The sequence below is a fragment of the Chiloscyllium plagiosum genome, unplaced genomic scaffold (assembly GCF_037043375.1).
Source record: "Chiloscyllium plagiosum isolate Xiang-an unplaced genomic scaffold, Cpla_swu_hap1 HiC_scaffold_16, whole genome shotgun sequence".
NCBI classification, from domain to species: Eukaryota; Metazoa; Chordata; class Chondrichthyes; order Orectolobiformes; family Hemiscylliidae; genus Chiloscyllium; species Chiloscyllium plagiosum.
In genome coordinates, this window is record NW_028270154.1 from 39,131,567 (window position 1) to 39,153,060 (window position 21,494).

Genomic DNA, 21,494 nt, shown 5'->3' on the forward strand with positions numbered 1-21,494 from the left:
TCATCCCTTCCTAATTTTTCAGTTCTATCCAAATAACCTCACTGGACGCACCCGCTGCAATATCCTTCCTGTAGAATCTACACACTGAAACATTAAGCTGCCAGTCCTGTCTGTCTGGAGCCATGTCTCTGTAATTGTGATGGTATCCCAGTCCCATGTTCTCAACCATGCCATGAGTTCATCTGCCTTACCTGTTTGACCTCTTGCATTGAAATAAATGTACATTAATTCATCAGTTCTCCTTTGTTCTCTGCTTTGTCCCTGCTTGCCCTGACTGTTTCACTTGCTCCTTTTTCAAACTGCACCAGTCTCAGATTGCTGTCTTTTCTTACTATCTCCTTGGGTCCTTTATTAGTTTAAATCCACCCGAGCAGCTCCAGCAAATCTCCCCAACAGTATATTGGTCCCCTTTGAATTCAGGTGCAATCAATCCTATACAGGTCTTATACCTGACTTATACGGGTCACTTCTACCCCAGAAGAGATTCCAGTGTTCCAAAAATATGAATCTTTCTCCCCTACACCAGCTGCTCAGCCATGCGTTCATCTGCTCTATCCTCTTGTTCCTACTCTCACTGCCTTGTGGCACCGGGAATAATTCAGATATTACTACCCTCGGACCTACTTTTTATAGTGTGCCTAATTTCCTATATTCTGTCCTCAGAACCTCGTCCTTTTCTCTTTACATGCCATTTATTCCAAAGTGAACAACACCTCCTGCTGGTCCCCCTCCCCTTTTGAGAATAGTCTGCACCCTCTCAATCCTGGCACCTGGGAAGCAATGCACCATTCTGATGTCTCGTTGTCAGCTGCAGAAATGTCTGTCTGTACCTCTGACTAGAGCACCCTCTATCACAATTAATCACTTGGAACATGATATGCACCTCATTGCTTTAGAGCCAGCCTTGGTACCTGAAACCTGCTGTCAGTGCTACCTTCCCCTGCGAGTCCATTTTCCAAAATAGCATACTCATTTGAGATGGGGATAGCCACAGGAAACTACTGCACTACCTGCCTACCTCTTCTAACATTCCTGGAGATAGCCCATCTACCTGACTGTATCTGTAGTTTTTCTACCTTCCTGCAAATGCCATCTATCTAGCTCCTATAAATTCGTCATTGCCTCTAACTGCCACTCCATGTGATCTAATAGGATTCGCAACTAAACACACTTCCTGCAGACATAATCATTAGTAACATGGAAACTGTCCCGAATGTCCCACATCTGACAGGAAGAGCACATCACTCTAATAAAGGCCATCTTTTGCACCTTGTAATGTGAAGAAGGCCACAAGACAAAAAGATGAAAATAGTGAATCGTGTTTGCATGATTTTCTTACCTTTGAATCTCAGTTCAATTAATTTTGTAAATTCTCCTGCTTTTCCACTTTCTTGGTCTCAGTATTTTCTTGTTTTTGTACTGGTTGGCCTCCAATTCTTAATGGCTGTTCTTTGAAAATTTGAGACTTTGTAGTGTCAGCTATCCATCTCCCATCATTGTCCATTTCTTATGTGTCACCTACCATATAAGAATTTAGAGCAAAGCAGTTCTGACCCCGCAAGTTATAACTTTCTCTTTGCCTCCTCTCCGTCTCCATTTTTATCACCTCAGGTGACCTGCTATGTTGTCATGCTGTAAACCTATTACCTTAGGCGAGACTCCTTATAAGGTCAAGAAGATGGAAATATTGAGCATTATTCTGTTAGCCATGGTTGACCACATTACGTGTGTGTGTGTGTGTGTGTGTGTGTGATGGCATATGTTATATGGTATAAAACAATATTTGCCTGTCATGTCAAAAACAGTGTCACAATAATTATGTTGTATCTAATTGACATCCATTATACTACTTCATATTTAAAATGCAGAAGGAATGAAAAGAATGTGTATATAACAATGAATTGTTTAACTTGGAAGAAAGTTCAGAACTTCAAGTATTTACCTGCCAGTTTACAAATAAATTGTTGGAATAGTAGATTTTTAAGATCTTCCTACTTATTGCATTTTAGACCTTGTTTATATCTCTGATTTGTACATATTCCTCAGTTTCAATTTTCCATTGCTGCAGTTTCTCATCTGTGACTCAGGAAGTAGTTTTAAGTTATTTGAGGCACCATTCCACCTTAGCAGAATGATATATAGTGTGTAACGTGATTTGAAGCTCCTGTCTTTTATGAAGCATTTTGGTCGATGTCATGCACTAATATGAAAAACTAATCAGTAAATTACAGTACAACAAATTCTTTAATTAATTAAATCTTTGTAATTGAACTATATTAGAGTCATAGAGATGTACAGCATGGAAACAGACCCGTCCATGCCAACCATATATCCCAATCATCTCGTCCCACCTGCCAGCACCTGGCCCACATCCCTCCAAACCCTTCCTATTCATATACCTATCCAAATGCCTCTTAAATGTTACAATTGTACCAGGCTCCACCACTTCCTCTGGCAGCTCATTCTATGCACGTACCACCCTCTGTGTGAAAAAGTTGCCCCTTAGGTCTCTTTTATATCTTTCTCCTCTCACCCTAAACCTATGCCCTCTAGTTTTGGACTCCCCGACCCCAGGGAAAAGACTTTGTCTATTTATCCTATCCATGCCCCTCATAATTTTACAAACCTCTATAAGGTCACCCCTCTGCCTCTGGAGTTAAACATTTATCTTCACTTTGATTATATCTTGTATCTGATTAAATTATTTATATTTCATATTTTGTTATAAAGTTGCACATTTTCTTGGTTATTGTTATTATTACTACTATAATATGAATAAGAAATATTTGGAATGGTTTGAGCCAAATGCAGGCTGGTGGGACTAGTTTAGTTTGGGATGACAGTCGGCATGGACTGATTGAACTGAAGGGTCTGTTTTTGTGCTCTATGAAAATATTATGTCTTGTGTTCTTCATTTAATTTTCTAGATTTTTTTAATTTTACTGACATGAGCACTTTGTATATGTTACATTAAAAAGCTAGTCTTCTCTAAGTATACAATATGTAGTGACTGCCCATAATATATTGCAATAGTAACTTCTTTTTAACCAAACTTTGATTTATTTCATGATTTAGTCAGTCTTAGAAGTGACCTTTTCTTTTGTGGTAGCTGAATTGTATTTTAGATTGTGTTTTTCTTTAGGATGGAATATTTTGAAACTTTCAGTTAATTTATTATATTACTTCTAGCTCGAAAGACAAAGAAATTGAACAAGATGAAGGCGCCACATACCACCACTTCAGAAACTGCAGCAAAAGCAGCACCACAGGATTCCTCTTTAGTTTGTTCTGCAATGCCTACCCTGACTCCTCCGATGGTTTCAGTCCTTGAGATGATTGAGCCAGATCTCTTGTATGCAGGATATGATAGCTCCCTGCCTGACACACCCAACCGACTCCTATCAGGACTGAATAACTTGGGTGGACTACAGATGGTCTCAGTTGTGAAATGGGCAAAGTGTCTACCAGGTAAGTAACAAAGCCCTGTCCTCCAAGAGAAGCTTTGATTAATTTTGGAGAAAGGTTTTTTAAAACAAATCGTTTCCTTTTGTTTTGAGAAAATAGAATTCTCTAATTATTCCCATGTCTCCCTAAACTGTTAAGTTCTCTCATTCTTTTCCACATTTTCATGCGTGTCAGTTGTCTTATTATATAGGTAAGTATTGAAAAGCTATTCAGTCACAAGGAACATTTCAAATGAGTTTAACATTGATTTCAAAACGCACTTCTACAGTAAAAAAGGAGAATTGGGATCAGGAATCCTGGCCTGGAATGGTAGTATGACAACCAAGAAAACTCCAATACCCAATGTGCCTGAGATCTTACTTGGTACATGCATTTTAGTGTACGTAACTTCAAGTTCCTTGTCGGGCACATCCCTTGTACCTTTCTACTAGAGGTAATGAGTGCTGTATAACACCATAAATTAATAACTTATTCCTTCAAAATTAGAATTATTATTGTGAGAAATCAATTTTGTTTTACATAAATACATTAGAGATCTGGAATTTAAGGCACAATACAATATAAAATCCAGACTTGACTTTGCATCATGAACTGTTCTCATCTTGAGAGTTTTGTGCTATCATAAGATTAAATAGAAAATATACTTCTTTCCAACACTTACATCTCAATTATTCACCAGCAAAAAGAAATTTTCTCCCTTCTCATGTCTGCTCAAAAATTAGGTAACGTATGACAAAGAAATATTTTTGTAATAATGTCATTGCAGTTTTGATTGAAGTAATGGTGTGTGAATGTAAAACTGAACAGATGTGAAGACTAAAAAACCATTCAACGTATTCATAGAATCCCTATAGTGTGGAAAGAAGCCATTCAGCCCATCGCATTGCACTGACTTTCTGATGAGCCTTACACCCTAACTTTGTAGCCCTACATTTACTAAGGCTAATCCACTTAGCATACAAAGCCCTGGATGCTATGGCCAATTTAGCAGGGCCAGTTCACTTAATTTGCATGTCAGTGGAAAGAAACAGGACGTAAACATGGGGAGAATGTGCAGACTCCACACAGACAGTCACCGCCTTGTCTCCTTGTAAATTGACATATGCTGCATCATAGACTCTGGCCAGTCCAACATGACTTCTGTTTCTTTTCTCTAGTCATGTTGATAAATTTTTGTATGGGAGCAAATACGTACAATAGCAAGAAATGATCTTGGATTGAAAGATCTGGAAGTATATAGGGGTGGAGATAAAAACTAAAATGGAGAAGATGACACTAATTGGAGTAGTCTATAGACCCCTTACACCATTAATACTGTAGGACAGAGAATAATTCAGGAGACAAACACCCATTCCCATTAATCATGAATGGCTTTGTGTATATTGGGATAGTCAGATACAGCCATGAGGAAGAATTCATATGGCATACTCAGGGTAGTTTCCTAGAACAGTATTTGTGGGATCCAGCCACGGATCAGGCTATTTTGTATCTGGTGGTGTATAATGATGCAGGTTTAATAAATGATGTCAGAGTAAAAGATCCCCGACCATACTGTGATCATAACATGTTAGATTTCAGATTGCAGTTTGAGAGGAAGGAACTTGCAGCAGAAATAATTGTAACAAGTTTAAATAAAGGAATTTTCAATGATGTGTGGGCAGAGCTAGCTGGAGTGAACTGGACAGGAAGTTTAACAGCAAAGATGTTTGAAGAACAATGACAAATGTTTAAGAAAGTAGTTCCTGTCTCACAGCAAGATATATCCCAATGAAAAAGGATTCCCAGAAGGGGATAAGCCAACCACAGTTAATCAGGGAAATTAAAGATAGCATCAAATTGAAGAAATAAAACATAGAATGTAGTATGGATTGATGGTAATCCAGAATATTGGAAGATACACAAAATTTAATCAAAAAATTATAAATTTGATACTTAGAATCTCAATGATTTTCCCTTAAAAGGAATCTAAAAGCATTTATCTACAGCAGAAATGCAATGAAGGCATTCTGAAAAGATACTTTGGATAGATTTATCTCCAGCAGTACTTGTATGGGCAAGTTAATTTCTTACAAAGAGAAAAGAAAAACACATTCAAAATGGATAATGCACTTCCGTCTTTCAAGCAATTTTGCTGGCATCGGAATATAATTATTCTGATGATCATTCATCTGCTTCTACAGGGTTCAGATCTTTGCACCTGGATGATCAAATGATGTTACTGCAGTATTCCTGGATGTCTTTAATGGTTTTCAGTCTTGGTTGGCGATCTTATCAACATGTCAATAGCAATATGCTCTTCTTCGCTCCAGACCTAATCTTCAATGAGTGAGTATTATATCTCAACTTCCTTCAAAAGCCTATAGAACGTTTTTACAGTCTCAACTATGGATATAAGGAAAGTCTGAATGGCCACTTACAGCCATGATTGAGGGAGAAGAATAAAATTTATTGTTGCTATGCCATAGTGCTCGAGTAAATATGAAAAAAAAGTTAGTGCTTTTCATATTAGATGGCAAAGAACAGAAACCTGATTCATTAGTCATTTTTTAGTTTTAATAGAGGGTGATTCATATTAAACCACATTATAAATCATTTCAGTAACTTTTGTGCACACCTCTGCAGGAATAGAACAAAAGTCAAAAGGTACAATTTTTATTTTCAATCTAATGTAAAGGTGTTTAAAAAACAATTATCCTCCGGTTTCCTTAGGCACAGAATTCAGTAGTTGTCATTAACCGTCTTTGTGTATTATATGCATCCCTCGGAGTGGGACTATTCGGTGCAGCCATTTTGATGCGAGCGATTTGGCGCGGCTTGTTTAGCGCAACCCATTTAGGCGCAGAACTATTTCGACGCAGCTCATATTTATTCCTTTTCAGACTTAATTAAAAGCATTAATGAAAGCAATAAAAATAATGTTTATTCTCTTTAGTAAAAATGTTAAAAAGGAAAAAAAAAATAAGTTAATTACAAAAAATCTAAAATATGACGTTTATTCAAAATTATGGGCAATCCCTCGTAAATACTCAACATAATTTCTCTCACTAAATCTTCTTACGAGTGTTTGTATTCTAGCGTCTACTTCCCTGAATTTCTTTCATTTCAACGGAATATCGTGCCCTGCTACAACATGCTCATAGTAAATGTCCCTTCCTCTCTGAACTTTTTGTAAACTATCAATAAATTTCCAAATAACTGGATGTTCCACTCCAAGTTCGTATTGTAATCTCCTGTGGGCAGCTTCTGCATGATTGTTTGTTCTGTCCTCATTGTTTAAAGGTTTTTCATATAAATTCCACATTCCAACTGGAAAAAGCAGTGGACGCCTATCATTAAAGAAATTCAGGGAAGCAGACACTAGAATACAAACACTCGTAAGAAGATTTAGTGAGAGAAATTATGTTGAGTATTTACCAGGGATTGCCCATAATTTTGAATAAATGTCATATTTTAGATTTTTCATAATTAACTTATTTCTTATTTTTTTCTTTTTAACATTTTTACTGAAGAGAATAAACATTATTTTTATTGCTTTCATTAATATTTTTAACTAAGCCTGAAAAGGAGTAAATATGAGCTGCGCCGAAATAGTTCTGCGGCAAAATGGGCCGCGCCAAATCGCTTGCGCCAAAATGGCTGCGCCGAATGGTCCTAAATCCTGCATCCCTGTGTACCTCCATATTCAGTCATTTATATTTTGAGATTTTTATATTTATTCTATCTCCATTTTAGTTGTAGTTTCTGGTGCTGCAGAACACTTTTACAATGAAAACATAAGAATTGGACATTTTTTTTAAGACCACTGTAGGTTATGCATTAATTTGCAGTTAAATTATGAAAGAGTGGAATTGAGAGAATTTTAAACAGTGATTTCGGAGGGCAGCAAAAACATCATCTTGCAAAGAACTATGAAGCTGTAGATTTCAACTCCAGATCTATTGGTTGAGGCACCAATGATGTCAGCAAATAATAATGGATTAAGTGGTTAGCAGTGCAGCCTTAAGTGCCAGACACCACAGTTTGATTCTGCCCTTGAGCGACTGTCTCCCTGTGTCTGTGTGGGTTTCCTCCCACAATCCAAAGAGATGCGGGTTAGGTGGGTTGGCCATGCTAAATTGCCTATGGTAGCCAGGGATGTGCAGGCCAGGTGGACTAGCCATATTAAATGCAGGGTTATAGGGTTAGGGTATGGATGTCCTTCTGGGTGTGATGCTGTTCAGAGGGTCAGTGTAGACTCGATGGGGCGAATGGCCTGATTCCATACTGTAGCGATTCTATGACAGGGAGAAAGGTGTTGAAATGTAGTGGTAATATGCCCATTTAGATGTTTGCAACTGAAAGGTCTAGTTTCCAGTAACATTCACGTATTTCTATTTTTCCCAAATGAACTTCAATTTGAAAAAAGTTGTGGTCATTACTCTCTCATTTCCTCCTATCTGTCTCTGATACTGTTGGTCTCTTAATTACTCACACATTGACATGATTGTGGTGTTAACATTGTTCACAAAATTCACATAATTATTTGTCACATACTTTTCTGATTTTTATGTATGCCAGATCAAGATATAACAATAAGGGGACATATTGAGAATATGATTAGATTACTTAGTGTGGAAACAGGCCCTTCAGCCCAACAAGTCCACACCGAACCTCCGAAGAGCAACCCACCCAGACCCATTTCCCCACATTTACTCCTTCACCTGACACTATAGGCAATTTAGCATAGCCAATTCACCTAACCTGCACATCTTTAGACTGTGGGAGGAAACCGAAGCACCCGGAGGAAACCCACGCAGACACGGGGAGAATATGCAAACTCCACACAGACAGTTGCCCAAGGCGGGATTTGAACCCAGGTCTCTGGCGCTGTGAGGCAGCAGTGCTAATCACTGTGCCGCCCGACTATGATTTCATTAAATTTAATACTGGGGTTAATAAAGATGGGTGAGGGATTATATAAATATATACAGCACAGAAGAAGGCCCTGTGGTCTATTTTGTGTCCTTGCCAGTCAAAATTGACCACCTAATCACATTTTCCAGCATTTGGTCCAAAGCTTTGGCATTGCATATCTAAATGCTACTAAAACATTATAAGGTTGGTAGAGGCAAAAACCCTCACAGATAGTGATTTTTAGATTCTGACTACTGTCTAGTTGAAAAGGCTTTTCCTCATCAGTTTTGAGGAAGGGTCACTCAAATTGAAATGCTAGTTCTAATAACTTTCCACAGATGCTGCCAGACCTGAGCTTTTCTAGAAATTTCTATTTTTGGCTATGATCTACAGCATCTGCAGTTCTTTTTTTTTCCACTTGCAACTCCTATAAATCTTTGCTTTCTGACATTAAATCTATTCCCTTGATCATTGATCTTTCCATTCAAGGGGAGAAATGTATTCCTGTCTACTCTATCTGTGCGCCTCACAGTTTTAAACACCTTAATCACATGCCCTCTCAATCTCCTCAGCTCGAAGGAAAATAATCCTAGTCTGCCTGATCTCTCTTCGTAACTGAACCTCTCCGAAGAGCATCATCCATACTCGCTCCCCCTACCCTTTCCCTGAAACCCCGCACTTCCCATGGTTAATTAACCTAACTTACACATCCCCGGACACTATGGTCAGTTTAGTGTGGCCAATCCACCTAATCTGCACATCTTTGGACTGTGGGAGGAAACCGGAGCACCCGGAGGAAACCCACACAGACCCGAGGAGAATGTGCAGTCTCTACACACACAGCTGCCAGAGGCTGGAATTGAACCCAGGTCCCTGGTGCTGGGAAGCAGCAGTGCAAACCACTAGCCACTGTGGTCAGTGATATGCAAATACTGAAAGTGCAAAGTTTATACTGAAGGCCTGTATTTGTTGGAATTTATATCATCGCCTCAACATATAGATCTGAGTTTAGTCCTTTTTTCAATTGTACAAATTAGACAAATATACTAAGTTACAAAATAATATCAAAATACCAAGTACACTTCTATAGTTTGCACAGAAGTAGTTTGAATGTTTAGTCTTGGGAGAATTGGGTGGCATAATCCTTTCAAATTTTGGGTTCAAATTCAGTCCACATTAATGTGATACAAATCTCACCTCCTTCCAGAGTTGTGTGAATTAATCTAAGCGTCACCAACTTATTCCCCTGACACACCCAGGAAATATCAATCTTCCTGAATTAGGATGACGTTCTGAGCTGTTTTAGAAAATAGTATTGTATAGTGAAAAGGCTTAGCTATGAGGATCAACTTTCCTCCAATTACAAACAATTTCTTTGGCAGAATACAGGTATTTGTTTTACGATTATGTCCAATTTATTGTTATATTTTTCTGTGTATTATATAAGCCTTTCAATTCGCTTATTATTTTATCTAAGTTGACCAAAATAGCTAAAATGCATGAGTCAACTTCTTTAAGAGGTACACACTGATTTAACATACCAATTTTTGTTTTTTTGAATAGTTACAACTGCTTGTAGATTTACCCATTAACAGTTCAGTCCATCTTGCTTCAGTTGTTATTTCTCATCCTATGTTTTACTTATTTAAATTTAAAAGTTCAGTTGTGAGTTGGTTTTTGGGTGAGGCAAAGGAGGAAATAGGAGTACTTGCAATTCCTCTCTGGTCATAGGAGAGATGCCAGAGGACTAGAGGACAGCCAATGTCAAGAAAGGTAAAAGGATAAACCAGAAAGCTACGGAACAGTCACTTTAACCGCAGTGGTGGGGAAACAATTGGAAGCAATTCTGCAGAACAGAGTTAATCTGTATTTGAAGAGTCCAGAGTTTAATCAAGAACACTCAGCAGGGTTTTGTTAAGGAGAGATCATGACTGACAACTTGATTAAATTTTTCGAAGAGGTGACCCAGGTTTGTAAATGAGGGCAATGCTTTGATGTAGTCTATGTGGACTTCAGCAAGGTTTTGCATTGGAGACTGATTGCAAAGATAAATGCAGATGGATTGATCAGTAAGTTCACAGACAGTACAAATATTGGTGAGCTGGTAAATCGTGGGGAGGATAGCTTTATCCCCTATAACTGTAATGGGATTCAGAGAGATTAGTCAGTTGGCAAATCAATGTTGAATGGAATTCAACTCTGATAGAGATGAGGTGATGCACTTGGACAAACAAAGGGAGGGAATACAAGATGGGAAGCACCAAGGACCAAGGGACCCTGATGTTCATGTGCACTGGTCCCTTAAGTTATCAGGACAGGTGCATAAAGTGGTCAAATTAGGCATACGGTATTAAAGACATGCTCACCTTTATTAGTCAAAGCATAGAGTTTAAGAGCAAGGAAGTTATACTGGAAATCTATAAAATGTTAGGCCACAGCTCGAGTATTGTGTGCAGTTCTACAATCCACATTATAGGCGGGGTGCAAAAGAGATTTACTAGGATGCTGACTTGGAAATATGTCACTGTTCCTTAAATGTCGCTGGATTAAAATCCTAGAATCCCTCTCCAAGGGTATTTTGTGGGTCAATCTACAGCATGTGGCTAAAAGAAGGCACCACACCACCACCTTCTCAAAGCCAACTAAAGGCAGTCAATAAATGTTGGCCCGCCAGCGATACCCACATGGTATGAGTGAATAAACAAGAAAATTTGTTTGGCCTGAATGGCCTGTTTCCACACTGTGGGGATTCTTTTTAAAAAAAACTGTGGGTCCTGAACTCTCATCAACCTGTCTTTACAAGACTTGCACATGTCAGATGTCGATTTGCCTTCAAACAACCAGCCACAAGCTAATTTGTCCACTTTCTGCCTGATATTGTGGTAATCATCCTTACCACAGTTTAGTATTTTCACCTAAGGACCAGTCTTAATCTTATCCGTAACTGTCTTAAAACCTATGCAATTATGACTCCTGTTCCCAAAATGCCTCCCCACTGAAACATAATCATCTGGCCATGCTCATTCTTCAATACAATATCTAATAATGCTCCTTCCCTAGTTAGCCTATCTACACGTTGTTTCAAGAAATCCTCCTGTATACACCTAACAAATGCTGTCCAGATAAAGCCCCAGGCACTATAGGAAGTCAAATCACCCATTACAAAACACTTATTTATACATCTTTCCATAATCTGCTTACAAATCTGTTCCTTGATGTCCCACTTGCAAATAAAAGGCTAAAAGTATAACTCCATCATAGTGATTGCACCTTTCTTATTCCTAAGTTCTCGCTGGTTGAGCCCTGTAAGATGTCCTGTCTTAGTACAGCTATGACGTTCTCCTGAATCAGTAATGCAACTCCCATACTACTTTTACATCCCTCTGTCTCGTCTGAAACATCTAAACCTTGGAATGTTGAGCCACCAGTCAGTCCTCTCAACCATGTTTCTGTAATGGTTACCACGTCTGAGTCTCAGGTACTCACCGAGGGTCTGAGCTCATCTACCTTTGACTGTTGCATTCCTTGCATTAAAATAAATACAATTCAGACCCCGCTAGTTCTGCTGGGTTTATTAATCTGGCCTTGCCTGTTCTTACTATTAGATTTACTTAAACTCTATCTTCTTTTCAGTCATTCCACATGCTGGCCTACTGCTCCGATTCCCAACTTCCTACCACAATAGTTTAAACCTCCCAGATAACACTATCCTCCTTGCGAGGATTATTGATGCCCTTCCAGCTTGAGAAAGACCCACTTATTCCTACTCTCTGCTTCCTGTTAGCAAGTCCATCTTCTATCCATGCCAATTCATTACCATCTAGGCCATGAACTCTTATTTTCACAATAACCTTTGATGCAGCACCTTAACAAATGCCTTCCTGAAAGCTAAACAATACTTTCACTGGTTGTGAAAGAGGACCTCAACCTCTTACAGTTTATATAAATGATTTGGGTGAAGGCACCAAAGATATGGTAGCTAAATTTGCTGATGACACCAACATAAATCAGAAAGTGAGTTGTGAAGAGGACATAACCTACAGGTCGTTCTGCTATAACACATGTTTCGTTAACATGAATTTGCTGTAAAGTGATTGATGAATTGAGGACACTGTTTCTAAAGCTCAAACTTTTAAAACGTGTGTTGGCTGTAATGCAATTACATTGCCAGCACTCTTAGCGATGTTTCTAAAGCGCGATTTTTCTACAACACGGGGTTGCACAGGAATGCAACCGTCACGTTATATAAGAACTATTTGTGCCTGTATCCCTTTATGGGGTGTTAAAGTAGTGGATTAACATCTAGCAAATGGAGTAAAATGTGGGAGTGTGAAATTGCTCATTTTGGCGGGAAGAGTAAAAATAAGTGAGAGGTTGCAGAGCTCTGAGATGCAGAGGTCTGTGTGTCGTAATGCATGAATCACAAAATTAGCATGCAGATACAGCAAGCAATAAGAAAAGCTCATAGAATGTTATGATTTATTGCAAGAGGAATAGAATCCAAGAGTAGGGAGTTTTGCTTCAGTTGTAAACGTTATCGATGAGACCACATCTGAAGTACAGTCGGTTCTACTATAATGCGTGTTCCTTCAATGCACGTTTGACGATTTTATTTGTAGAAGGCGAACCTTTCTTATCTGTATTGGCTGTAACATGATTCCAGTCCCTTTTAGTTTAAATGGCATGGCTGTTGTGTAATTTTCTTACAACACGAGAATAGAACTATCAATTTATATCAGAAGCGACTGTACTGTGCACATTGCTGGTCACTGTACTTAAGAATTTTAGTGCATTGGAAGCAATTCACAGAAGATTATTGGACTAATACTTAGAATGAGTGAAAGGCCAGACAGGATAGACCTGTATCCACTGGAGTTTAGAAGAATCAGAGGTGACTCAATTGAAACATATCTGATCCTGAGCGAACTTGATCAGGTGGATGTTGAAAGAATGTTTTCTCTAGTGGGAGAATCTGGAAAAAGGTTCTGACCTGAAAAGTCAACTCCCCTGCTCCTCTGGTGCTGCTTGACCTGCTGCACTTTTTACAGCTCCACACTTTATCGACTCTAAAACTAAGGGTGCACTCATTTAAGGTAGAATAAAGAAGCATTTCTTTGAGAGTTCAGTACCTTTGGAATTTCCCTTCCTTAAAAGATAGTGAATGCAGAAACTTCAAAATATTTTTAAGGCAGGGGTAAGTAGATTCTTGATTCCAAGGGGATGAAAATTTGAGGATATGCAGAAATCTATCAGCTTCGCCATGATCTTATTTTATGATGGAGCAGATTCGAAGGCCGAGTAGCCTGCTCTTGTTCCTTGTTTGAACTCAGTTCCCAAGCTTGGCCTAATTACTTACTTCTGATGGAACTTTAGGATTTATATCAAGGAATGAGTGACATGGGTCATATCTTCTAACCACCTGTAGTGAATTCTTACCATGGACAGTCCATGTTTGACAGTTGATAATTTACATTTGATTGATCTGCCAAAATTTTATGAACTATTTTGCCCATTACTGTGTGGTTCTTTTCATGTACCCATATTACTAAAAGGACTTTCCACTGCCATATTCATAACTTTGCATTCATTTTGGCATGTGCATCTTCAAATTCAGTTACCAATTTTTTTTCCATTATTGTATTCACAGATTTTCCAAATGCAATAGTTTTGTTGTTTTTACATCCAATTTCATCTACATTTTTTTACTAAATGAAAGTGGTATTTTACCAGCTACTACATCTGTGTTAATAAAATGATGAATTGCCATCATTTTGCAAGGTATAGCTACTCTTTGAAAAGATTTAATGTTATCATCTCCAATTCTTTAAGGGGTGGAAGTCTCAAGCTCTTTCACTTTGTTCTGATCTTAATTACTCAATCTAAATAGTCAATCTATTTCACACAGTAGATGTGTATTCTCTGTAAAATGCTGCAGACTTGAAATATTTTGACCACCAACCAATTCTGAAACTTCTTGTCACCAATACAATGTCCTTTCCTTAACCATATCACTATTATCTTCTGAGTCCTCTCTTTCTTGTTTCATTTTGAGTACTTTAATATACCATTTTGGACACTTCATGGCATACTGGGCATGTTAAATCACATCTGCAACATTAATTAACTACTCCCTGAATATTTCTGAAGTTCATTCTTTTATTGTAAGTCCCAAATCTCTTCGCCTCTCAAAGTAGTCAAAAGTACATACTTCTCTTAATAGATTCTTCTTACATTCTGTCATCTACAGCCTGTATTAAGACAGTGTCCCTAGCTAGTTCACATCCATTTTTTGTTGTATGGCAAATTGTGCCATTTGCGCCACAAATGCTGCTGTAAAGAAATGCTTTTCAAGGAAATATTTTCACGCATTCAACATTTGTTCTAGTGTGTGTTTTTCTGGAAATTTATGTCCCATTAAACCAGGATGTCTGCCCAAACTTGATACTTTGGCACAGTAGGATCGTCTAAATGCCAGCACACATTGGGGAATTTCCAGGTGAAATTTGACCATTCTTGTATGCAGTGTACTGAATCCTATTGTGTACCCTCCTGTGCAACTATCTTTGCTCTTTCTGAATTTGTCACTATCAAACTATACTTCATAAACAGTTATTTGACATATTTTTGATACATTTTATCTATGGAAGTTAAAAATTTGGCCAAACTTCCTTATCTGTTTAAATCATTAGTCTTCAATTCTGAAAAATGCTTTGCTACTTATCCTGTTTTTGTATGCTAGCAGAATTACCAAGGCCAGTATTTTTTCGCATCCTTAGTAAAATAATAAAATGTCCAGATGGTTACTCTGTTCTTCTACTGATCGTAATATTCACATGCAGAAAATAGGGTTGGATAATTATACCATGATATTTTGCATTTCAATCCAGCTGTCTCTTTGAAGTTTTCTTTAAATCATATTTTGCTTGGAACTTAGCTAAGTGTTCAATATTTGACTTTTATAAAGCTGACTGCCATCCACTACCAATGTTAATCACTAAAAGTTAATGTTTTGTTAGATTAATGTTCAAGCTTTTATTTAGTTCATTTTATTCCAACTCTCACATCACAAAACTCCCAATACTGGTCTACTTGTTTCCTACATACCTGATATCCCTGAATGAGCATACAGGTCACTCTGTTATAACATGTTTTTCGTCAACGTGAATTGGCTATATCGTGATTAACGAATTATGGACGCTATTTGGATAACACAGTCTTTCCAATGAACGGGTATAACGATTTCCTATAGCGTTCTTTTTCTTCGCGATTTTCTATAGCAGTTTTCTTTAGCACAAGGTTGTCGAGAAATTCAATTGTTGCATTATAGCAGAAGGACCTGGACGTCCATCGCCTAATTCCATTTGGTTCCCTAGTTCCATTTGCCAAATATTACTAGATGATAATAGCCTTGAACTTTTTTGTTTACAAATTGTGATCAATTGGCAGAGGATCAGTATATTCTTTGTGATATTGGGTCATTGCTATTCTAGCTGTGGGTTTTTTTGCATTTTTTTTGTGATGTTTATCCCCTATATATTTGAAACTTTTATTGATTTCTATAGTTGTAAAGAAGATAAAATTAGATGTTCGTATGTTTTCAGCATTATGTAAAATGATCCACATGTACAGTGTACAATGCAAAAGTGTAATTGGTATATTTTGATTGGAACATGTGTCAGTCGAATGTATTGATTCAAACGTTTACTGCGGATCATGGGATCAGTTTGTATTAGCTAATGTTAAGGACATGTCGTGGAGTTGGAAACGTACAGAGATAAATTCTCCCAAGTAGCAAGTAGTTTGTTTACATAAGAGACAACCTCAGAGAAGTGGTCTCATCGTTAGAGGGATTCTTGTCTTCGAATAAAACTGTATTGAACTGTGCTGAAAAGCTGAGACTAATGAGGAGTCATGGAGTTGGGACCACAACCAGATCAGCCATGATCTAATTGAATGGAAGAATAGGCTCAAAGAGTCAAATGTCACATCCTCCTTCCAAGTCCTAATTTTTTAAAAATTCTATGGACTGGGTCTCAATGCAGCAATAGCACAATCTGTAAGACGTGAAAGGAGATGCAACAAGAGTTGCTTATTAGTTGAAGTGAACATGCAATTAAGAACCTGAAGGACAGAAAAGCTACAGGGCTAGCCACCATACTTGTTGAATCTGTGACGACCAGAGGAATGATGGCAGGCAAAGCTACCGAAGAAAATCATTCACCTCATCGGTAGTATAATTTGGTTAAATGATTGGCTAATTTTGAAGCAAGATTGTTCGAAGCATAGAATCAGTAGTCTAATAAGCCATGTCTTGGAAGCGTTCTTGGAAATTTTCAGACAAAGTGTCTCATACTTTATTGCACCAGAATTAAGTGAGGCACAGTTTGGTGACCAGTTGTCATTATGTTGCTGCAAAGCATAATCAAGTAGTGTTTGACAAAACACAATGACGAGGTATTTGATATATATCATTGAAATGACCATTGGACAGGTACCCTATGCAGAGCTTTCAGAATCCCTGTGTGCTTTTGGGGTATTACGTCACTTAAACTGGTTCATTAATTTATGAACAGACAAAGGGTGTGGTGAAATACTTAGAGACAAGATGGGGGCCATTTCATTTTGACATGGAGCACAACATAATATTTAACTACTACATTTTAGTGCCATAGTAGAAAAAGCCATTAGAGAAGTCAGTCTGGTTTCCCCGGACATGTTAGACCAGTATTGGCGATGACAACATCTGGAACGTTAGATATGATGATGGCGCTATGCTAATGGCTGAAAAGATAATGGTTGAAAAATCAAGAATGTCAGATTGGAAGTTTGAGTTGAGGATCACACAGCAATTCATGCTTATGAAACTTATGGTGTGAGCACTATGACAATTCTGCAACCAATTACAGATTAATGTCAGTTTCCCCTTGAAAGAGATCATAAATGGTGATCACAACACTCCAATCTGTTGTCCACTTTACAACTCTTCAGCCATAAGAAGAAGTTACACTTGAAAAGTATTAGATTTTGGATGCATTTGATCAGTCACCTAATATAGGCAGTTGACTATTTCTAAGCAATTTACAGATAATGTATTGAGTTTGGTAAGCAGCAGTTCAGGTACAAAGCATTATTTAAATGGATAAAGGAAGGAAATATATAACTTGACACAGATGAGTACACTTCACCAATTCTGTTCAGTAGAATGGAGAAGCAGAAGTATTGGACATTTGGAGATATTATTATGTGCAAACCTGACACCACACCCCCCCAAAAAAAGTTAGAGAGCCTAGACTCTAACTTTTACATTTATTTAAAATCAAGTGTAAGGCACTGTGTTCCAGATGTAATTTGACTGGACCACCATTAAGCTTGAAGCAAAAAATGTATTATTCTTACAACACAGTTAAAATACAAATGGAAAGAAGAACTGGCATAACTTTAAGACTATAGCAAGATAATATGATTTAACCACTAATCATCAACTGTTCCAATTTAGGCAGCATCCAATAAACGCACCTTTGGTAAGACAGTTTATCAAAACAGTTTTGTTCTCGCATGCGGTCTTCTCACTCTAGCAGCAGGGAGACAGCTCTAGCTGTTAGTTCCAGCAGCCAGCTGGAATCTTCTCACTAACTGAAAGCTGTGTCTGTTTCTGTGTCTGTGAAAGCCCTGACCCCACTTACTAACGATTCTTTTGTCTCATTTTAAAGTAACACTCAGGAAAAGCTCAAAAGCTGTTTACCAGCTACCTGTCTGAAGGAAATGTTCGAGCATTACTGTGGCATTACCCCTCTACAACAGAAACAGCACAAAACACATTTCTTTTACAGGCATAGTACTGTCACGTTTTGGAGTTGTCCACCAGGAATTCCCAGGTTTCTTCTCTTTTTTTTCTGTGAGACTGCCTGTCTGTGTGTGTGTGTCTGTCTGTCTCTCTCTCTCTCTCTCTCTCTCTGTTCTCCTCCATAATGACCATTGTCACCTTCATTGCCTTCATTTGAGAGCTAGCTTATCATTCTTTTTAAGAACAACAATGTTTTATTTTCCCACCTAATACTTTGATAAGGGAGTAAATATGGTGTCTGATAAATCACTGACACTGATTCAGTGGCGAATTGTGACATTAGTTATTCTTGTGATATTTTCCTGTCATTTGGAAAACTAGTTAATGCTGCCACAGCAGTTAAATGAAATATCATGCTACAGAATAACAACTAGGAAAATTCAGTTTTAAAGGGGTCACAGTTTCCAACAAATACAACTTACGAAATCCTTGTTGTGAAGCATCATCTTTATTAGGTGTGAGATTGCCAAAAAGGTTGGTGTGAAGAAGATACAGTTTTTGAATTGTGCTCAAATGGTTCTAGCAGAGGAAATGATAATCTGTTCACAGGAGAATTGGAACCCAACAACTCATGGACTTTCAGCAGAAGTAAAATAGAAATTAGCAAAGTTTAACCAGTGGAAACAGCAGAATGAAGATTTACTGTTGGTAACAATAAAACGTGTAAAATCAGGAAAGTCTGAGTCTGAAGAATTGGACGGTGCACAACATCAGAAACTGCACAAAACGAGAATAACAACAACATGCAGAGTCTGAGAATAGAGAGTTGTCTATGGTCCCTTGCCAACTATGTACAGAGTTTAAATAGAAATACTTTACTCTCTTTTAGAGCGAACTAATAATTAGCTGACAAGAAATTCTCCTGACAGCCTGGACAAAATCTGGTAGAGTTTCCTCCTTGCTAAGTGCTTCTGGGCAAGGGAAGTATCCGTGTGTGTCTGACAAAATCAAATTCAACTGAAATTTATTAATGATTAAATTGATACTTGTCCTCTGGAAAAGGAGCAATTGAATTCAAGTAGCTTTCTGATATCGCCACTTTCTAAACATTTAATTTACAATGCTTTGAATAACAAATATAAAGGAGTATAACTCCCATAAGCAACTAAATTCATTGACGTATTTCATTTTATTATGATTGAAGGGAACGGATGCAGCAATCTTCGATGTACAACTTATGTAAAGGAATGAGGAACATTGCGTTGGATTTCAGAAATCTTAAGGTTGCCTATGAAGAATATCTATGCATGAAGGCATTATTGCTTCTTGGTACAAGTAGGTATTTGCTGGTGGATAACAAGTGGATTGGGCACATTATATTATTTTCTATTAATTTGGTGATGTTAGTTTCAGTGCAAAGCCTATTAACTATTGTGGTAATGTAGCATAGCATCTTCGATGATCCTGTGTAGATTAGATTACTTTACAGTGTGGAAACAGGCCCTTCGGCCCAACAAGTCCACACCGACCCGCCGAAGCATAACCCACCCATACCCCTACATTTACCCCTTACCTAACACTACGGGCAATTTAGCATGGCCAATTCACCTGACCTGCACATCTTTGGACTGTGGGAGGAAACCGGATCACCCGGAGGAAACCCACGCAGACACGGGGAGAACGTGCAAACTCCACACAGTCAGTCGCCTGAGGCGGGAATTGAACCCGGGTCTCTGGCGCTGCGAGGCAGCAGTGCTAACCACTGTGCCACCGTGCCGCCCACACGCCCACCGTGTACTATGTCAATGACTAATTATATATGACTTCTGACTAGATGACTTGCCAATTTCAAACACCATGTTATTCAAAGAGAAGCTAAGCATTTGTCCACATTGCTATGGAAAAAAGTTAGAACGTCCTGCATGACGTCCTCAAAACATGTTTGATTAAGCACTAAACTGTGGCAAGATCAATCATATTTGAATGCAAGTACAAAATAGTTGATTACGAAAATTTGTCCTGAATAATTAAATGCATTAAATCCCTCCATCAAATAAAATAAGAAAGAATAACTGAATACAATTTTGTCAGGAGACAGATCTATTTAGCTAGGCATGAAAATCCTTAGCTCAGTAATAATAATTTAGCCTGTTAATCAGCAAGATTTAAGCCCTATGTCAGGACTTGAATGCAGTGTAGGTTAATATCTCAGCACAATACTGAACTGTGAAAGTACCTATCAACAGAGGTGTCACATTTGAATGTGGCATTAAATCTAGACCACATCTCCTCTTTCAATAGTGCAAAGGGGTCAGATTAGTCTGTATACCTTGACAAACATCCCAATAAATAGACTATACTAGCATTAATTTATCTCATTGTGACTGTGAGATCTCAAGTATTTTAATCTATTTTTCAAAATAATTTCTGACAATGAAATATGATATTGTATGAACATAAGTTTATTCTTCACTGAAGATATTTCTTCATTTAAAGAGCAGATTCTTGAAAAGATTCATTTTTTTGTTTATTTTTGTAAAGTCTTTGGAGGAAAATGTCTTTTTGTTGTTACAAATTAATATCTGTTTGCTGCTATGTTTGTTACAGTACCAGTAGATGGTTTAAAGAGCCAGGCAATGTTTGATGAAATTCGAACCTCCTATATTAAGGAGCTAGGGAAAGCCATAGTGAAGAAAGAGGGAAGCTCGAGTCAAAACTGGCACCGATTTTATCAGCTGACCAAACTTTTGGATTCAATGCATGATGTAAGTAACTCTTGTAATAAATATATCAATGAGGTGAACAGGTATGCTTGTTAAATCTAGTTAAGATCTAGTTAAATCTAGTTAAAATCTAGAAAAATCGCTGTCCTGATTAAAGAATACACTGATAAAAGAAAGACCAGTATTTATATATGGAACAACCTTGGTTATCCGAACATCAATTATCTAAATTTCAGATTATCTGAAAAAGATCTCCAGGTCCTTTAAAAATTTTATGCATTATCTAAACAAAATACTTCTAAATAACTTTGGATAATCGAGGTTGTTCTGTAATGCTTTTCACAACCATTATCTTCTGTGATCACACCAGAACAGGAAGTCAGTGCTCTTGACATTATTACTGTGCTCTTGTTGAACACTTTCTCCTCAACCTACTTGCTGTAATCCTCATTGCATTATTTGCTATCCACTCTCATCCATTGGCTGACTTAGCTTGCTATTATATTCATTGCTGCCGTCGTGACCCCTCACTGCCTGCTTCCTGCCCTGCTCCCTTGCTGACTGGAAGCTGTAGGCAAGGGAGCAGCCCAGCAAGCACGAGGAAGGGAGCAAGGAGTCAAGAGTAGAAC

General features: G+C 37.9%; 1 protein-coding gene across 2 annotated transcripts in view; it reads left to right on the top strand.

The window, feature by feature from the left end:
- The window catches only part of LOC122556605 (glucocorticoid receptor-like), a 115,369-nt gene that overhangs the window by 84,841 nt on the left and 9,034 nt on the right, over positions 1-21,494 (top strand). For both annotated transcript variants that reach the window (XM_043703490.2, XM_043703489.2), the window contains exons 5-8: positions 3,190-3,468; positions 5,646-5,790; positions 19,347-19,477; positions 20,750-20,907. In XM_043703490.2, coding sequence (XP_043559425.2) covers positions 3,190-3,468; positions 5,646-5,790; positions 19,347-19,477; positions 20,750-20,907 — 713 coding nt within the window. The remainder of the gene's footprint in view (positions 1-3,189; positions 3,469-5,645; positions 5,791-19,346; positions 19,478-20,749; positions 20,908-21,494) is intronic.